Here is a 20,000-nt window from a genome sequence, read left to right as displayed (position 1 = left end):
GAAAGATAAAGAATAAAATAATAAGTACGAGGATATTATTTGGACGGTCTCTTTTCAATTGGACAATTTTTGACAATTCGAAATAGTTTTTCTATTTCTTTAAAGAGAGTATGGGACATTGGGAAAAGTGAGTCGAGAGACGCGAGATATAACGGCTCGTATAAATCATACGGCTCTCGGGCAGTGGCCTTTGAGCGCTCATTCTTCGAGCTGCTTGCTTGCTGGCTGCTGCTGGATGCTTTGAGCGGACCGGTGTACGTTCTCTTCTCAATCTCTCTTTTTCTTTCTCTCTCTCTTTCTCTCCCTCTCTCTCTCTCTCTCTCTCTCTCTCTCTCTCTCTCTTTCTTTCTCTTATGCTTTCGTATCCATCCTCTCTCCTTCTCGCACCTCCCTCAAGCAGAGCGAGCGTCGATTGACCAACCTCGGTTTTCTTAAGCTCCTTTCACACAATAGCATTTGCCTAGCAAAGAGTAACACACTAACTCTTTAACTTCCGACGAAAGAAGACAAGATTATCAAGATCAATTCAGGTGTCGTTGTTAAATTAAACTCATTGTAATATAATCAAGTTTCTCTAATACGACGACTGATGTATATAAATTGCTCGATAATTCTCGCTAGCTCTCGTTAATTTCTACGAATTCAATTTTATCAGTTTCATGATTGTCAATGAGATATATATCATTTCTCCGTACGTGTTTGCGTTTGTAAATCGATCTCTCTCTCTTAGAACAGCAAGGCTTATTCAGGCGTTATTCTTTTTTCTTTCTTTCATTTTTTCTTCTGGGTGTGTGTGTGTGTGTGTTTTTTTTTTTTTTAATTATTACACATTGAAAAAGAAAAAAAAGAAAAGAAAAAAATCGAAAACCAATCGAAGTCATTATTATCGTCTTCTTCCTTCGTTTCTCCGTTAACTCGTCAACGTCCATGAACCACGATTGAAAAATTATTCATCCGAGATTCGAACTATCGACGAATTCATCGTTTTTTGATAGACGTACGAGAATTTGATTGGAAAGTTTTAAGTGAAAAACTTTATGCCGGCGCAGTTAAGTTTCGATCGACGTTCTCCCAATGAATTATCGGAATCTGAAAGTTGTGTAATCTATTTACACTAAAACGGATATTTATATATATATTCCTTCGTACAATAATTTAGTTTTTACTTGAAAAAAATTGTCAATTGATTTAGAATCGTCAATCGTTTCTCTTTGGAATATGAGAAAGGAAAGAAAAAGAAACAGAGAGAAAGAGAGATAAATAGATAGATAGATGGATAGATAAGATAGATAGATAGGCAGATAGTTAGATAAATAGATATAAAGGGTATGTTATTACATTTAGAAATAAAAGATCGAGGCATTTCGAAGAAAAAACGAAAAAGAAAAGAAAGAAGAAAAAAATATCTATTGCTATCGGGAGCCCGGAGAATGTTCGGAAGCTACAGGTGGCACCCTCCATTAAAGGGCACCCCCCGTTGAGACGGACCTGAGTGGCCAATACTCTCGTTGGTCGGGTCACGTGATCTCCCGCGCTCTCGAAGGGAATGTCAGTGAATGAGGGTGGGGGGAGGGGCGGTGGTACGACGAGAAAGAGAGGAGTGAAAGAAAGAGAGAGAGAGAGAGAGTGAGAAAGAGAGAGAGAGAGAGAAAGAGAGAGAGAGAGAGAAAGAGGGAGAGATAGTGGGATGGAGGGGATCGAGAGACGAAAACATAGAGAGAGGATGGGAGCGGGCAAGTAGCAACTCTTCTCCGTTCCAATGAGACAGTTATACACGCTTCAGATGCCAAAACTATTAACTACGTAGTGACACGGATCGATATATTGCCTCTCTTACGTTATTGCCTCCCCTTATTTCACAACATTATCTATCATACGCTCATTCTGTTGCATTATCGAGTCACACGAGAATTATTTTATTTTGATTGTATTATTTTATTCGCGCATTAAAAAAAGAATATTTTCTTCTTCATAATAGGGGAGTAAAGAAAAGACAGAAAAAAAAGAAAAAAAAAAAAAAAAAAAGAAAAAGAAAAAGAAATAAAATAGCGGCGCATAAAATTTCATTTTCCGGAAAAGAAGCAAAAAAAAAAAAAAAAAAAAAAGCAAAAAAAAAGAGGAAAGAAAAAGAAGCGAGAGAAAAAAAAGGAACAACTTGCTCTTCCCCTCCTCCCCCCCCCCCACCGTCCCTCCAAGCCTCCGAAAGAGTAGTCTGCTTTACCGATTTTTCCCGCCTTGCGGCATGCTGCATCGAAATTTCCATTCAGATGGCGCGCGCGCGCTCCTACGAAGGCCGAAAAGCGTCGAAGGCGGCCGAAGTCGATCGGTCGCGTCTCCGAAGGAAAGGAACCGCAGTCCCATGTTCGCTGCACTAAGTCGACGGCCTGTGAGGCCACGATACTATTACTCGCGCCACGAGTTGTACGGAACGCGCACAAAGAGCCTTGTCTCTTTCTCTCTCGTGGGTGTGTATCAGGACTGTGTTCGGGGACCGCGGGAGAAAAGAAACACGCGTATGGCATTGATATTTTTATTGTCGTCGTACCTTTCATCAAGGGAAGAACGTTTGTTAATAACGACGACGCGTTAGAATTTACATCGGAGATGTCCACGTTTCTTATGGATATATCTTAAATCATATTTAATCGTGAAATAACTATTACTCGATAGTGTTGAAAAGAAAGAAGAAGCAGAGAAGGCAGAGTCGTTTAATAAGGAAACGGGAACGGCTAGTTAATAGCTGTCGTTCTTTTTCGGAAGGAAAAAGGTTCAGTTCCTTGACTCGATTGGAATATCATCGTTGTTACGAAAACACCATGGATGCCTTTGGCATGTATCAAGTGAGTCTGATCGAAATGACCTCGTAATTAGCCGATCATACGATGAATCTCTTTTGAGAGACGTGACCGTGATGATGGTACGGCGAGGCACGACGGCGTTCCTCCAGATGACAGATGTCGCGACGTTTTGTTTGGACACGCGCGCCTGTATGCGTGAACGGCGGCGCGTCTGTATCATCATCTTCTTCTCGTTGCATGCGTGATGTCATGTCTTTACAGAAACCTAACCTAACATATTTAACACCAGCTCATCCCAATCACGCCCATTCCTGGTATTTTCCTTAATGTGCCTATGGTATATACCATGAAACAAAAACAAAAAAACATTTCTTTTTTTTTTGCATTCCGATGAGAGACAACAACAATGATTTACGGTGTTAATTTTTTTCAGAGATTATGCCTAACATGACAGGTTCTTTATTTTTTTCTTTTTCTTTTTTTTCATCGATACGTTTGACAGATGGAAAGTACATAAAGGAGAATTATTCGTTTTCCTTTTCTCTTTTTTTTTTTTTTTTTCTACTTCACTACGATTTTATATTAAAATGTATTTTAAAGAATAGTTATCGCTTGAAATTCTATATCGGATTAGGATTTTTTTCTTCTGTTATTTGCAAGTACACAGGACATAGTTCATTTAACTTGATTTCTCAATTGGAAAAGATCTCGTAAACAGTTTGTTTTAACTTTTTACAACGTTAGATTAATTGAACTGGAAAGATGAAAAAGCCCAAACATAATTAATGATAATTTCTCTTTGCCTTTGTAGAAATAGATATAATTTCATATTGATATTATTCATACTTATGGATATTTTTCAAGATTAATTGTTAAATATTATGAAATTGTTTTGTTTTCAGTTTTCGCAAGGTCTGACAGGTAGGCCGGAGCTGTATCAAAAATCCAATAGGAGTAGTCATTCAAGTGATACGAGTTCTGCGTACAGTGGCTCAGACACAATGACATCTGTACAAAGTTCTTTGGATGCGGACGCAGACGAGGTTGATCTTTCTGGTCTTGTTGAGTCTATAGTAGACAGCGATGAGGAAGAAGATTTGGCTGAGAGTATGGATGTATGTATTATCGTCTTGTTAATATCTTTCTAATTGAAATAGTTTTGTATGAAAGTTAATATTAATAAGAATGTTCTTTACTTATTTAGAGTTTGAATGTTCGTGATGCTGTACGAGAATGTTTAGAAAAAGATCCTGTGGAAAGAACAGAAGAAGATATAGAGACACTTTTAGAATTTACACAACAACTAAAGGCCTTCACGAATATGACACTGGCTGTAAGAAGAGCGCTGTGCGCTGTCATGGTATTTGCAGTGGTTGAACGAGCTGGCATGGTTGTATTAAATGACGGAGAAGAATTGGATAGTTGGAGTGTACTCATTAATGGTACTGTTGAAATTGAACACAGTAATGGCGAGGTGGAACAGCTTCATCTTGGAGATAGTTTTGGTATTTTACCTACCATGGATCGACTTCTGCATCAAGGTGTTATGAGGACAAAGTGAGTATAGAGATCAGTTATAGAAAATATAATTTTCTTATGATCTCTTACAGATATAAGAATGAGAGTTTTGTTTCAGATGTGACGATTGCCAATTCGTGTGTGTCACACAAGCAGATTATTTTAGAATTCAGCATCAAGGTGAAGAAAATACGAGAAGACACGAAGAGAATGGTAGGGTGACATTAGTTACAGAATTACGAGGCGCCTTGGATGGTGGTGTACGCCGGGGTCATGTAGTGATTAGAGCAACTCCCGAGCGCTTAATGTTACAACTTATCGAAGAAAACAGTATTACGGATCCCACTTATGTGGAAGATTTTTTATTAACTCATCGAACTTTTATCGATAGCCCTTTATTAGTTGCGAGCCAATTATTAGAGTGGTTTGACCAAGCTCAGGTCAGAGATCGTGTTGCGCGTGTTGTATTACTTTGGGTAAATAATCATTTTACGGATTTTGAGACGGATCCAGCTATGATGGAATTTTTAGAAGCCTTTGAAGCTGGATTAGAAAGAGAAAAAATGCAGGGTCAACAGAGGTGAGACGATAAGTTTATCATATCATTATCGCAAGTATATGATTATATAAAATTTTTTTTTCCCGAAAAATACATACCTCTTATATTGAAAATTTTTAGGTTATTAAATATTGCCTGCGCGGCAAAAGCAAGGACGCGGAATGTAACATTAGCAAGGCCTAACAGAGATGAAATTCTCCACTTTAGCATTTTAGGTGGTTATGAAAGAGGTTTTGGAATTTTTATTTCAAAAGTTGATAAGAGATCGAAGGCTGAGGATGTCGGTTTAAAACGTGGCGATCAAATTTTGGAAGTGAATGGGCAAAGCTTTGAACATGTTAATCATGCCAAAGCATTGGAAATTCTAAGGAGTTCGACTCATCTCAGTATCACCGTAAAATCTAATCTTCTTGGTAAGATTTTTATTGCAGAAATAATTATCCTTAAATATAGATCATTTTTTAACGTTCGATTATTTCTGTTTAGCTTTCAAAGAAATGCTCCAAATGCCGGATAATTCTCCAAGGCCAAGAGGAAGGGCAAATAAGCCAGAAATTCCTAGACTTCAATCTGATCCACGCGCAAGACTCTCTACTCATGTTGATCCTATAACTCCAGTAAATCCCTTGAATCCTTTAGTAGGTGGAGTACATCTCTTAATAACAGATAGTAATGTTTCTCCTTGTAAGGATGCTAAAAAGGAGCATAAAGGATTTATGACTCTTGGACCTAAACGGAGATTACAAAAAGCACTTATGAAAATGAATATACTGCCAAAGAATACAATCAAGTTAGTATTATAAGATATGATTATGTTATATACTTTATATATTTTCATTTCAAAAATATTTTTTAAAACTTGATAATTTGTATTCTCTGTTTTACAGCGATGGTGTGCACTTAGATGATCCTCTCGCTCCACCACATACACCGCCAGGAACGTGCGGTTCACAAACTACAACTAATCTATATCATTCAAAAAGTAATCCCGATCTTACATCATTATATTGTTACGATGATCTTAGAGCACCAGATTATCCGGAACACGTATTAAAGGTTTACAAGGCTGATCAAACTTGTAAATATCTTCTCATTCACAAAGAGACAACGGCGCATGAGGTAATTTGAGTTATATCAAAAAGAACATCATGTTTGTATAATACGATTAGTTTTAATATCGGTCGCTCATTTCTTTTTTTTTGTTTTTTTTTTTTTTTTTTTTTTTTGTTTTTTCAAGGTGGTAATGCTCGCGCTACAGGAGTTTGGTATCACCGAAAGTAGTTCGAATTTCTCTTTGGCGGAAGTGAGTGTTGGCGAAGGTGGGATGATCAAGCAGCGAAGATTACCAGAGCAGCTGCAAAATCTTGCAGAAAGAATCGGTTTAAGTTCGCGTTATTATTTAAAGACTAACGGTATATCAGAAACTTTAGTAGCGGACGAACAGGCGCCGGAACTTATACGTGAATCTCAAGTACATTTTCTACAATTAAATGCTGTGGAGGTAGCCATTCAATTAACTCTACAGGATTTTAGTATATTTAGGTGAGTTTATCTTTATGAAATTATTTCGAATTTTTCTGTTTATTCTTTTCTTTTTTTTTTTCTTTTTTTTTTTTTTTTTTTTTTTTTTTTTTCTTTTCTTTTTTTCTTATTCTTATTCTTTTATATCACATCAGGAGATAATCGTTGTATATTTTACAGACAAATTGAATCTACAGAATATGTGGACGATTTATTTGAATTAAAGAGCAGGTACGGAATACCAATGCTCAGTCAGTTCGCGGAGCTAGTCAATAGAGAAATGTTTTGGGTCGTTACGGAAGTTTGTTCCGAGCACAATCTTGTACGCCGTAGCAAGATTATAAAACAATTTATAAAAATAGCTCGTAAGTTTTACTTTTTTTTCTTTTTTTTTTTTTTTTTTTTTTTTTTTTTAAACCCTCCGTGGATATACTTATGGAGGACTTGGGTTATAATTGAAATTTCTCCCTTGATTTATTTTTAATCTGATTTTCCTTTATAGGACAATGCAAAGAATGTAAAAATTTTAATTCTATGTTCGCAATTGTATCTGGTCTTGGTCATGGCGCGGTGTCGAGGTTGAGAGCATCTTGGGAAAAACTGCCAAGTAAATATCAGAGATTATTCAGTGATTTACAAGAGTTAATGGATCCTAGTCGTAACATGAGTAAATATCGTCAACTAGTAGCGTCCGAACAAACGCAACCACCGATCGTAAGCAATTATTATAAATATATATACAATCTTTTTTTATTCTTTTCTTTTTTTTTTTTTCTTTTTCTTCTTTTTTTTTTCGAAAGCGTTGCATTATATTAATCGATTATATTTCTCTTTGTGTATCACATAGATACCCTTCTATCCTGTAGTCAAAAAAGATTTGACCTTTATTCATCTGGGTAACGATTCTAGAGTAGAAGGTTTAGTGAATTTCGAAAAGCTCAGAATGATCGCTAAAGAGGTCAGAACATTGACGAATATGTGTTCGTCTCCGTACGATCTATTGACCATGTTGGAAAGAGGTGGACAACCACCGAGTTCCGCGATGGTAGCATTGAATCAAATGACAACGGGTAATCAAGGTATATAATATATCCAGGATAATCTTTGGAAAAGAATTTAATTGATTATATCATGATGTTATTCGTTTGCAAGTATACGTTTGCGTATTAATAAAATTCGTAAAAACGTATAGGTGGTCAAACGGCAACGGTTAAAAGACGTAAGAAATCGGCAGCGGCACCAAATCCGAAGAAAATGTTCGAAGAAGCACAAATGGTACGAAGAGTAAAGGCATATCTCGCTAATATGAAAGTTATTACCGACGAGGAACGATTGCACGCACTTTCCGTCGATTGTGAACCTCATGCCGGTGCTGTCGCCATTGCTGCAGCGGTACCACTCACTGGAAGTCGAGGGAGAAGGCATCCTTCTCCCACGCTTTCAACTACGAGTAGTGCCAGTAGCACGAGCGAGGGAAGAAAGAGCATACAAGGTCGGTTGTCTTTATAAAATGATTGAAAACTTCCTTGATTATTACATTATTTACATAATTACGACATTATCTATATGTTTATATCGTTTAAACGGGATATCCGTAATATTTCATTTTTCTTAGGTACAAAGTTCGGAGCTGCCTCACCTCAGGCAGTAAGGAAGATGTTGGCTCTTTCAGATCCTCACAAAACTCGACCGTATCAACCTAAACATTGTCCACCACCCCTTCCAGTACCTGGATTGGCATTGCACTCTAGTGGACTTGAACCAAGTCCTGGTGCACCGAGAAGAGTTGGTTCTGGTAGTAGAGTTCCGATGCACGAAAGATCGCACAGTGATACACCTTCGAGTTTACCACCACCGGTTGATCTCAGTGCCGAGAGTAGCAGTGTCACAAGTCTGAGTAATCTTCAACCATTACGGAAAACCTTAACGAGCGGTAAGTTAGATCTATCGTATCCACTTCGAATGGTTTGGAACGAGATGCTGCCGAGAAGTATTAGCAAAGTAGACATTATTTTCGTATATATTTCACGCTATTCGAAATTTTTCATATCGTTCGTTTATTTCATACTCTTCACTGATTCTAATCACAGCTGTCCAATGTTTCTTCAATTCCTCGTTCACTTCGTAAATCATATTACATGCGTTTACGTTGAAGGCAACTTTTAATCTAATAACCATTATGCGTAATCGCATTGTGAAACTGTTTTAGAAATCAATTACCGTATTGCCAATTATGTATGAAAATGTTTCCACGAAATTTATAGGGGATATTAATATCAAATTGAACTATTGTTCGTTAATAATATAGGAACGTTGAAACGAGCGAATCGATATTTGGAACGAAAGTTACTCGATGAATGTTAATGAAAATTTTAACTTGGACAGTTTCGATTTGAAAGTTGCTATTCTACACGATATATATATATATATATACATATATATAACGGGCATGCATCTCGCGACATAACCAACCATCCACGCACCTTATCATTGCTCGTAACATACACTTGGTCAGGTCTCGTAACGAGAGGAAGTCCATTTTGTCTGCACGCTGCACAGCCGTTTACGCAATTCATAAATGTTCCATGTTATTTAGTTTCTTATATCCATATATACACACATACATACACATACACACACACGCACACATACGCATATTGTTATGCCGTATTATTATCGTAGCTCGCGCTTTTTTATCGATCAGCCGTTAGGTAACAAAATCACCTCGATCCTTATCCCGATACGAAGCGTTTGATTTTCTTCGCTTCAGATCCAGAATACTTTTTCTCCCTTCCTAACTCTATTTCTATATCATTCTCTTTTTCTCTTTCTTTTTCTCCCTCATTCTAACTATTTCTCTCTTTTTTGACCATGGGACATACGAGGAAATCGCGTGAATTCACGTCTTTCGTTCGTTTTCAGGAGAAAAAAAGATTATTTGAGATGAGAGGCACGCGCGTATCTACGTCAACTTATTAAACGAGAGACGGCTTTGAGATCTCATCGATGAGTATTATATCCATTCTTTTTTAACACTATATATATATATATAGTAGTTGTCATATTGATAAATTAGTTATTAATTAATTTTATTATATATATATATATATATATATATATATATATATATATATATATAAAATATATATCTTTCTCTTTTGATATTTGCAAATTAGAACGTAGTGTATTATAGAGTTTATTGAGAAATCGAAAGGATCTCTTACTATGATCGAGCTTGTCTCTGCCTCTTTTGTTAAAGCTTAGAGTAGCAATTGCTTTTAGCAGCGTGTGTGCACGCGCGCGCGCGCGCGTGGATGACCTTTTCCCATCTCTGACCATCCTACCCCCCGCTCAAGAAAAAGAATCGATTCGATAAGATAAAAAGAGAAAAGAGAAAATTGCAAAAAAAAAGAAAACAAAGAAAAAAAAAAAAAGAAAGAAAGAAAAAAGAGTGAGCGCGTTCAGCGGCCGCAGCAGGACGGGACTTGGATATTTCGAACGTGTTTAGTGATGGAAGTGTCTTGGGGACGTGTGCGTAGGTTCAGTGACGAGCAGTGATAGCGGTCACAGTACTCAACTGGACAGTCATAGTGGAAGCAGCGTAGAGGCAGGTGGCAGTCCGCCACCACCGCAAAGACGGCATTCCGCCATGCAAGGTACGTAATTTTACGTGATAAGGAAGGCGAACGATCCTGTGCTCGTGACTTCTTTATCGTCCTCCATTCCGTAGCATCGTGTAGTGAGTATAAAGTATTCTTAGAAACGAGTTGTGGTACTGTTCTCGTTAGATGTGAGAGAGAGAGACTTATTTAACGCCCGATATAATCTACTCTATAACGGTCACCTTTCAGTCACTAAAGATTTTACATTGAAATTCCGATTTCTCGTTTTTTTTTCTTTCCCCCTTTTTTTTTTTCCTTCATACCGTATATTATAATACACGGTATATTTATCGTATGATAGAGAAAAATTAATGCACCGTTAAATAAGTCTTTGCCTTCTTATTTTTTTCATTGATTTATCCTTTTTTTTGTTTTTTTTTTTTTTTTGTTTTATCGAAAAACTTTAAAAACTTTCGTCTTCGATGATTACTCTCCTCTACCTACCCGACCCCCCTGGGTCCCGCCTCGCGCCCCCATCTCCCTTTATTATTATCATGAAAATTTGTTTTATATCGACGCGTCAATTCGTCCGACACACGTGTCCTCGCATTTATTTGCTCAATTTTGCAACTCGATGATACATGCAAAGATCAAAGGATCTCAATGGTATTGTAAAAGAGAACGGTTATGTTTATTACACGAAACTTTTGAATTACGTATTTACATGAAGAATTTTGTGTTTTCTTTTTTTTTTTTCTTTTCTTTTTGTTTTTCTTTTTTTTCTTTCTCTTTTTCCTTTTTCTTTTTGAATCTAATCATTCGAACATTTTCTTTCACGTTTAATGCGCGGACACGAGTAACGTATTGAGGAAACGCGAATGATGATTTGTAGAAACGTTTTAATTATTAATTTAATATCGATCGTTTTTTAATGTTTATATTTATCCTTTGTCAAAAGTATTCCCCCCCCCCCCTGTTATATGAATCCTTCGTCGAATTTGAATGATCTGGTCGAGTTTTAATTTCGAAGAAACGTATGTCCCATGGCCCCCCCGTACATCTTCATTTTCTCACCTTCGTGAAAAAGTTCGATCATCGTTACATATGTATATATACATGTGTACAGGATTTATTTTAAATCTTATCATCAAATTTACAAGCTCCATTCTACGTCTTTTATCTGAATATGGACAAAAAAAGGTTTTAATATAAAATACGTATGTCTTTATCGTTTATGAGTGTTTTTAAAAGCATACGTTTCGAATTGTTCTCAATAACCTTTTTTTTTTTTTTTTTTTTATTCTGCTCTCAAATTAAATCAATAAAGATGTTACGTCTTTTTCTTAGATGAGAAACGAAAGTTAATTAGAATAATTTACTTATTTTTTGCAATTATATATTTACAATTTCGAAATTTTAAAACGTATGGATGTATGTATGTATGTATATATGTATATATGTATGTATGTATGTATGTATCGCTTGTAAATTTGATGACATTGGGGACATTCATTAGCGCGTAGTTCTATTGGTATAATAACTTCGTTAATATTATTGTATTGGAAATATCGATAAAAGAACAAAGGAACGTGCAGCTTGTATATTCGCATCTATTTTTTTTTCAATCGTTTTTTAAAAACATACCTCTTGGAAATAGCTTGCGTAAATCATCGCTTTAGCTTTTTTTTTTTTTTTTTTTTTTTTTTTTAATATTATTACAACATTCAGTTTTTGTATAGCACAAACGACCTGCCGTTTCTCTTGCACTTGAAAAAAATATTTTGTAATATATTATACGTTTCCGTCATTTTTATTAACGGGAAACGAAAAAAGAGCGCGGCCGTCTCATTTCTCATTTACATTTGCTATCCAAAAAGTGGCTCATGCTTCTATCCGTCTATTTGTTGTGTGTATATATATATATATATATATACACATGTACATATATGTATACCTGTATATACAAAATCCAAGGAAAAAAAAAACAAAGAGATTTATAACATTGAAGAGAAAGAGGAGAAAGACAGGGGAAGAAGAAGGAAAAGAATAAAAAATAAAAGATAGTTTAAAAAGAAAACAATCGTATGTGGCCTCTGTGTATGGTGCAGGGTCAATTATGAGAGGTGGTGCTCCACCGTTTCCTCACGCTGTAGCAGTGTTACCTCCGCTTCCTGCCAACCACAACCAGAATCACAACCACAATCATCATCATCACCAACATTATCACGATCATCACCATCACGAACCCCAAACCCCTCAAGGTGAGTCTGCTGCGTCTACCTGCTATCTCTTTCAATGCTGCTATTGCGCTTTATCTTTATTTTCTTGATTTCTCTCTCTCTCTCTCTCTCTCCTCTCTCTCTCTCTCTCTCTCTCTCTCTCTCTCTTTCTCATATTCTCATTCTATCATTTCCTTTCAATTCCATATATTTCATTTCAAATAAATCGCTCTAATGACTGCAATGAACATGGGCTCAAAAAAAAAATAAAAAATATATATATATAATATAACTATATTTTTAATTCAAGTATAGACTTTTTAACGAGCTTAATGATCATTACCATATATTGAAATCAATTTTGTAGGGATGTTTTCAAATAGCCAATGTGTTGTTCGTTTGTATGCATCATAATGAGCGATATTATAATATGGACCTTGATTGATAGTAAAAAAAAAAAAAGAAAAAAAAAAAAGAAAAAAAAAAGAAAAGGAAAAAGGTAGCTTACATAACAAATTAACTAATACCTGTATGATAAAATTATAGCTGCCGAAGGAATGCTAGTGCATCCCCATCACATTATTGCATTATGTATGTATGTATGTATGTATGTATATATGTATGTATCTATACGTATACGCTTGCTTGCCTTGCTCGCGCCTTTTGCCTTTGTGCTGCTGGTTGCGTGCTATTATAGAAAATTGCAACGTGTTGCATCTCGGTATTTTACTGTTTATCTCTGCGTGGTGCATGCTCTCTTCGGTCTCTTTAACGGAATACGAAGCCTTCTTTTCAGGGTACTAACCACGTGGAGAACGGTTTTCCGTGTACGCGTTGGTCTCCTTCCATGTATTTTTTTTTTTTTTTAATCACCTTTCTTCTATATATCTTTCTCTCTCTCTCTCTCTCTCTCTCTCTCTTTCTCTTTCTTTCTCTTTCTGTTTTGTTGGTCGGACACAACGGTGAATCGTGGCGAGCGTTGGCGGTTAAATCCGCTCGCTTATTCCCGATTTCGATCTCGAGCTAGCGTGATTCCTCTGTTACGACTTTTGTAATTGGATATATTGGCCTATATAATTGAAAAGAAGTTGTAACTGTATCGGCTAACTCACGGAACTTCGGGGCGCCATAAAAAAGTTAACCGGTTTGACATACTTTTCGAGAAAATGGCGGAAGGAATCTCTTATTTGTATTTTATTAAACTAAATTGTTTCGTTATCGTATGAATAAATTTTTAATGTTTCTTATCGATCACGCATTTTTCTATCCTAGGGAATAAGTTAACCATCAGTTTGAGAATTATAAAAATTGAATAAAGATTTAAAGTCGTTACAGTAAGAAACACGCTCGACGGATCGATGGATCCCGATCGCGGATTTCTTCGACGATTCGACATGGTATTACGAAATGGTTTTTGATTTGATTTGCTGGCGATACTAATGGAGAATAGAGAAAAAGAAAAGAAAAGAAAAGAAAATAAATAGAATAGATAGGGAGGCGTAGGTTTTTGCGTTGTTGTTGTTGTTTCTTTGCTGGTGGTGAGAATCGAGAGAAAGAAAGTCGAGGGTTTTCAGGTTCCGGTCTGGCCGGAGTCCAGGGCCCACCAAGCGCAGGGACAACGACCATTATGACGAACCTTACATCCATGACGACGATGACGTCGAACGCGTCGATGAGAGCCGGCCTGGCCGGCATGGGTGGTAGTCAGTGCCGCCAACCACCGGCTTACAAAGTCGCAGCGCAGATGGCAAGATTACACAGGCTCGGCCGTGCTCACAGCCACGAAGGAGTTACTTATCGGACCGATCACGAAGATGGTACTACAACACACAATCGAATACTTCGCACCCTCTACTTTCGCGCCTCTCTTTTTTCTTACATAAATAAACGCGTCTACGTGACTGGTTACGTTCACTTTTACACGTGTCTATATTACTCATGTATTATTCGTCTATCATTTTTATTTTCGTACTTTCTCATTCACGAGAATGATCTCTTACGAATGTATACGAATATATACGAATATATATATATATATATATATATATATATATGTATATATATGTATGTGTATACTTTCGTTCTCTTTCTCTACATACTCTATATATGACGACGATCGGCTCCGATCGTCAATCAATGAGATTTCTCTATTCTTTCTATCTTTTCCATCTTACTCGTGACACAGTTCCAACTTTCTTCAGAGACAAGTTATTTTCAGAGCCATTTACAACGGAAGGGTAACTTTGAAAATACGGAGAAGGACAACAGTGGAAAGGCGTTGTGTATCGTTTACGACTCGAAGGAATTTTATTCAATCGTAGTTTGTTTCGTAGAGCTCCGTAGAGATGCTTTGGGCTTGTCTATAGTTATCAAGTCTGATAGTCGATTGCAGTTTATAATTACAGTGTGTGTGTGTGTGTGTATGTATATATATATATATATATATATATATATATACACATATATACCTATACATATAATGCACTTAATAAAGCATCAGCGAGATGATACGAGTATTGTGGCAGATATTGAGATAACGTAAGAAACGTATGTAATTAGTAGTTGCGTGAACTATATATATATATATATATATATATATATATATATATGATTAAATTAATTTATTATTTATTTATTCTTTTTTTCTTTGAAATATTTTTTTTTCGTTTGTATTCGTTTACAAGGTTACCCTCCGATTACGTTTCACGAAGTCCTCAGTTTACATCGTTATTTAGTTACGATTCTTCATCTTCTACATCGAACAAAGTTATTAAAATTATTTTTATAGAAAGGCGAACTAATGTGAGTCATCGATATAATATTACTACGTTATCAATCAATTAGAGAATAATATAATAATTTCATCATAAATATTATGTTATATGTGTGGAAAGGTATCGTTCGAACGACCTCGTTCGGTTTTGTAAATAATTCCTTGCTAAACCAAAAGTGTTAAATTGTCAACACAAAATGCTGCTTGCCTATAACTCGTTAACGAGAGATTTAATTTTTTATGTTTACTTGTTAAATTTTCTTTCTTTTTTTTCTTTTGTGTGTGAGCATCGTACACTATACCATATTGCATCCCATTGAAAGCATTTCGATATGCATACTTATCACGAATAATTTTTTTTCTTTTTTTTTTATTTTTTTTTTTTTTATCCTACCTCGCATCGTCCACCCCTCACCGAAAATCGTATGAATTATTCCTATATGATCGTACTCATTCCTGCATTCTTTGCCTTCATATAATATTTATCGCGAAACATATTTATCCGCATTCACGAGTGTCGTTAACAGCGATATATATATATATATATATATATATATATATATATATATATACACATGAGAACACACAACGAACACAGAAGAGGAGCTATCCGTATCATTTTTTCTCCTATTTGCGTGATGACGCCGCGGCATGGCTCGCTTGCTTGCGCCCAATCTGCACGTCTTTTCCTTTCATTCACCCCTCCCCTCCCGATCCTAGCGTCTCTCGATTCGGCGGTCTCGATCATAATTTTTGATTTAATTTTTTTTTTTTTTCGTTTTCTTCTTATTTTCTCTTGTTTTCGGAGACGTGGATACGTAGTTAACGACGCAGCTTATAAAATCGACCTTATAGTACCCTCTTTCGATTTTTTGTCATGACGTTTAAAAAGATCGTCGTTGAAATTTTTGAAAATAAAATAAAATAAAATAAAATAAAAAAAAGAAGAAAAATGTAATAAGAAACGACAGAGATTAAAAAAAAAAAAAAGAAAATAAAAGATATCGAAAAGCATTTTCCCGCGCGACGATATATATATATGTATATACATATATATATATATATATATATATATATATATATATATATATATATATGTATTCGTCGAGCGTTTTCTTTTTTTCTTTCTTTCTTTCTTTCTTTCTTTATTTATTTCTTTCTTTCCTTCGATCGATCAAAATCGTCTAAAGTATCTTTGAAATGTTCCAGATGACGAGGACGCCCAAGTGTCGGCGGTATAAACAATCGACGAGCATGCCGAGCAACGAGACCCGGCCATCCCATAGTTAATTTTCTTAATGCTGATTTCCTTTCGTCGGGGATCGAAAAGTCGAGAAATACGAGAAACGTTCTCAATAAACGTTTCGTAAAGAACGAATTAGGAGAGACATGGCGAAGTTCGAAATTGCGCGGGAGCGATGCAACTTCGTAAACATTTTGTCTTTTGTCACATAGATCTTCAATCGATCGTTATTATCGACGGACGAGGAAAGATGCAGCATCAAGTCCGAAGTTAGCAACGAGCTCGATCGTGCGAGATGGATACTAATAATTGAATCTCAAGATACGTTTGAATTCTTCCTCTTTCTCTGGTTTTTTCTTTTTTTTTTTTTTTTTCTTCTTTTTTTTGCCCTTAAAATAGATTGAAAGTTAAAGAAAGAAAGAGAAAGAGAGAGAGAGAGAGAGAGAGAGAGAGAGAGAGAGAGAGAGAGAGAGAAAGAGAAAGAAAGAAAGAAAGAGAGAGAGAAGAAAAATAAAGGAAGAAAAATGAAAGCACGATGACTTTCGTTGAGCAGTGCAAAGCGCTCGTCTTCCACAAGTGAAAAAAAAAAGAAAGAAGAAAAAAAAGAATGACGAGGACATTTGTTCTGATGAATAGAAGACAAAGAAAGAATGAATGAATAAATGAATGGAAGGATGAATGAATGGATGGATGGATGGATGGATGAATGGGTGAACGAATGAATGAATGAAAGAAAGAGAAAGGGAACAGTGCGAAAATCGCTAAAAGAAGAGAGAAATGCGCGTAAGTCGTACTCCGCGATATGCGAAATCGTGTGAACGTAAGCTGGCGAAACTCTTTAGCATGGATTACTTTCTCTTTCTTTTGCTCCTTTCATATTGTTTTGCTTTCCATGTTGAAATACGAAAAGGATAAGGAAAGCTTCATCGTCGGGCCGTCGTCGGTAAGCTCTCGACACGAATCGATGAGAGAAAAGAAAGGAAGAAAAGAAAAGAAACAAAAAAAAATGAAAATGAAAATGAAAATGAAAATGAAGAGAAGAGATGAGCGATTATAAGTAATATTCTATATAAATGTGTAATAAATCGAGTCCAAAGATGTTATATATATATAACGCGTATCGCCGATGATAATACGAAAGAGACGGCGTATCCTGTATTATAATACTTTGTAGGATAGCTTTTAAAGAGTATACTTCCCTCCCTTTAGACTTGCCCGTGAACCTTCTCTGGCGGTCGATCCCAACCCCCATCTCCTTTCATCTACTTTCTACCCGCCACCTCACCCCACCTCACCTCACCCTCCACCACCATTCTTCCTTCATCTTTAAATATAGACGAATAAGTTGGTGTAAATAGCGTTTAGACTTTACGTAGACATTAGCCGAAGAAGGACGACGACGCGAGAGGACAAGGAAAAAAAAATGAAAAAGATAAAAGAAAAGAAATTTTGAAAATGAGATAGAGATATATATCGTGTAAGCTTATCGTTCGAAATCCTTAAGATCGATGACCTTCCTACTCTTCCAAGTCTAACGGATTCTCTCGTGTCTGGCGATATATATATATATATATATATATATATATATATATATATATATATATGCGCGAAATATTCTCAACTTGTAATAATTAACAAGGTTTATAAGCTAAAGAAGATAACTTTTAAAGTTTCAACATTTTTCTCTATCGACTTTATCGAATTATTATTGTATTATCGCGAACGCCGAGTTTCGAAGGTTCGACGTTCCGAAAAAGCGAACTTTTAGATTTAATGCTTTGTTAGACTTTCGATATGTAGTTCGTGCTCCGTACATACGTACACGCCCAACACACACAAGGGGACATTAATTATTATTATTATAATTATTATTATTATTATTACTATTATTATTATTATTATTATTAATTATTAATTATTAATTATTATTATTATAGTTATTATACATTTCCTAAGGTTAATATGGAAGTCCAATTTTACCGCCTGAGATACGTTGAATTTTTAGCGTTGGCGCGATCAAGTACAAAGAACTTTCTTAACAAACAAACAAAAAGAAGGTGAACATTTAAACAAGTGGGACCGAGAGTACGATCGATGATAAATGTGCGTGCGATTGCTTTTACTTTCACGGTCATAATACGAGTGGTTTCGTAAAGTTTTCATATAACATTTTCGCGTATAGAAGGAAATATCGTCGTATTTGTAATTGTGAAAGATAAATCGTGTGTTGTATTTGAAAATATTTTCAAGAGGATATTTTTTTTTTTTTTTTTTTTTTTTTTTTTTTTTTTTTTTTTTTTTTTTTTTTTTTTTTTTTTTAAATCGATATCGTTGAATATTTTAAAACTTTAAAAAGAGAGAGAGTGAGAGAAAGAAAGAGAGAGAGTGAGAGTGAGAGTGAGAGAGAGAGAGAGAGAGAGAGAGAGAGAGAGAGAGAATATTATCATTTATTTTTATTCGGATTTATTCAACGTTACGTAACAACAAATTTTTCGTTGAAATTGATGGCTCGAATGACAAAATAAAAATCAATAAATAATATAGATAGAATTAAAGTTAATTTAATTTTTCATTATTCGGATCGTACCTTAAATATAGACAGACATCTAGAGATAATAAGAGATAAAAAATCGCAAGAAATCCGATCGAGGAGCGAAATTTTCAAACGAAATCGTTTGTTTCGTCGGTACGACTATCGCTATCAGTCTATATATATATATATATATAGATATCGATATATTCTCGCCCACTTGCACTTAGACTCGCGACCTCCTTTCGACGAGTATTAAGAGAAAAGCGTAATTTTATGCATAGGTGACATAATAATATGCGCTTATCAAGCAAAAAAAGGGCCTAAAATATCGAAGGCACCGTTTTGCGATTGTCTGTCAAACGCGGAACGAGGACGTTCCAAAGAGGAACACAGTGCTTTCTTGGATCCTCGAATCTCTGTCATCGACTATTGACATTCCAATTTTTTTTTTTTCGTCTTATCGCATTCATCGTGATATCATTTCCCTTCCATTTTTCCATTTCCCCACAAAGTTAATATTTTTTCTCGTTCGATTTATCATACGCAACGTGACGGTTTTTCGGGTATTTAACGACTCTCTCTCTCTCTCTCTCTCTCTCTCTCTCTCTCTCTCTCTCTCTCTCTCTCTCTCTCTCTTCCCCTCATCTTTCCTTTCTCTTTTTTTTTCTTTTTTTTACGAAAAGACATTCATTCGAAATCCACAAGGACTGTGTTACTCTTCGACGCGTTTTTTTTTCGATCGCCCCCGAGAAATCAAGACGGCCATATTAACCGACTTGATTCCTCGGGAAAAAAATATAATATACATATATATATATATATCTTTGTACATATCTTAATACACTTACATACACGTATACGTACACTCATACATGCAGACGCAAACAAAACTTTTAAAATATTATTATTATTATTATTATTATTATTATTATTATTATTATTATTATTCAACGTTCTTGAAAGAATTCTTAAACGTGTCCATCGTTAAAATAAGATTCTTCGTAATTATGGCGTTCGAAAGAAGAAAAAAAGAAGAGGTAGAAGAAAGGAAAAAAGAAAAAGAAAAGGAGAATAACGCGGACGGAGACGGTTTTAGAATAGAACAAAAAAAAAAGAAAAACACAACAAAAGAAAACAAAAATTCAAGATAATTCTGTTTTTTTCTTACGCGCTGACGCGCTCCTTTCATACGTATATATATATATATATATATATGTGTGTATGTACATACGAT

At 35.5% G+C, this 20,000-nt stretch overlaps 1 protein-coding gene across 13 annotated transcripts in view; it reads left to right on the top strand.

Annotated features, from left to right (window-relative positions):
- LOC124421970 (rap guanine nucleotide exchange factor 2-like) overlaps positions 1-17,854 on the top strand; it is a 125,863-nt gene extending 108,009 nt beyond the window's left edge. For 7 of the 13 annotated variants that reach the window (XM_046957775.1, XM_046957776.1, XM_046957784.1 and 4 more), the window contains 15 exons: positions 3,701-3,913; positions 4,003-4,355; positions 4,435-4,896; positions 4,996-5,288; positions 5,362-5,665; positions 5,763-5,994; positions 6,113-6,417; positions 6,577-6,761; positions 6,899-7,110; positions 7,244-7,475; positions 7,589-7,888; positions 8,012-8,329; positions 9,936-10,052; positions 13,792-14,034; positions 16,200-17,854. In XM_046957775.1, the coding sequence (XP_046813731.1) occupies positions 3,701-3,913; positions 4,003-4,355; positions 4,435-4,896; positions 4,996-5,288; positions 5,362-5,665; positions 5,763-5,994; positions 6,113-6,417; positions 6,577-6,761; positions 6,899-7,110; positions 7,244-7,475; positions 7,589-7,888; positions 8,012-8,329; positions 9,936-10,052; positions 13,792-14,034; positions 16,200-16,231 (3,801 nt within the window). In that variant the 3' untranslated portion in view covers positions 16,232-17,854. Of the gene's footprint in view, positions 1-2,290; positions 2,841-3,700; positions 3,914-4,002; positions 4,356-4,434; positions 4,897-4,995; positions 5,289-5,361; positions 5,666-5,762; positions 5,995-6,112; positions 6,418-6,576; positions 6,762-6,898; positions 7,111-7,243; positions 7,476-7,588; positions 7,889-8,011; positions 8,330-9,318; positions 9,440-9,935; positions 10,053-12,106; positions 12,260-13,791; positions 14,035-16,199 lie in introns of those variants that run through there. The other 6 variants (XM_046957786.1, XM_046957778.1, XM_046957777.1 and 3 more) reach the window with 6 other exon arrangements.
- Positions 17,855-20,000: the final 2,146 nt, after the last annotated feature.

Source organism: Vespa crabro, chromosome 2 (assembly GCF_910589235.1).
Source record: "Vespa crabro chromosome 2, iyVesCrab1.2, whole genome shotgun sequence".
NCBI classification, from domain to species: Eukaryota; Metazoa; Arthropoda; class Insecta; order Hymenoptera; family Vespidae; genus Vespa; species Vespa crabro.
This window is presented reverse-complemented; position numbering and strand designations above follow the sequence as displayed.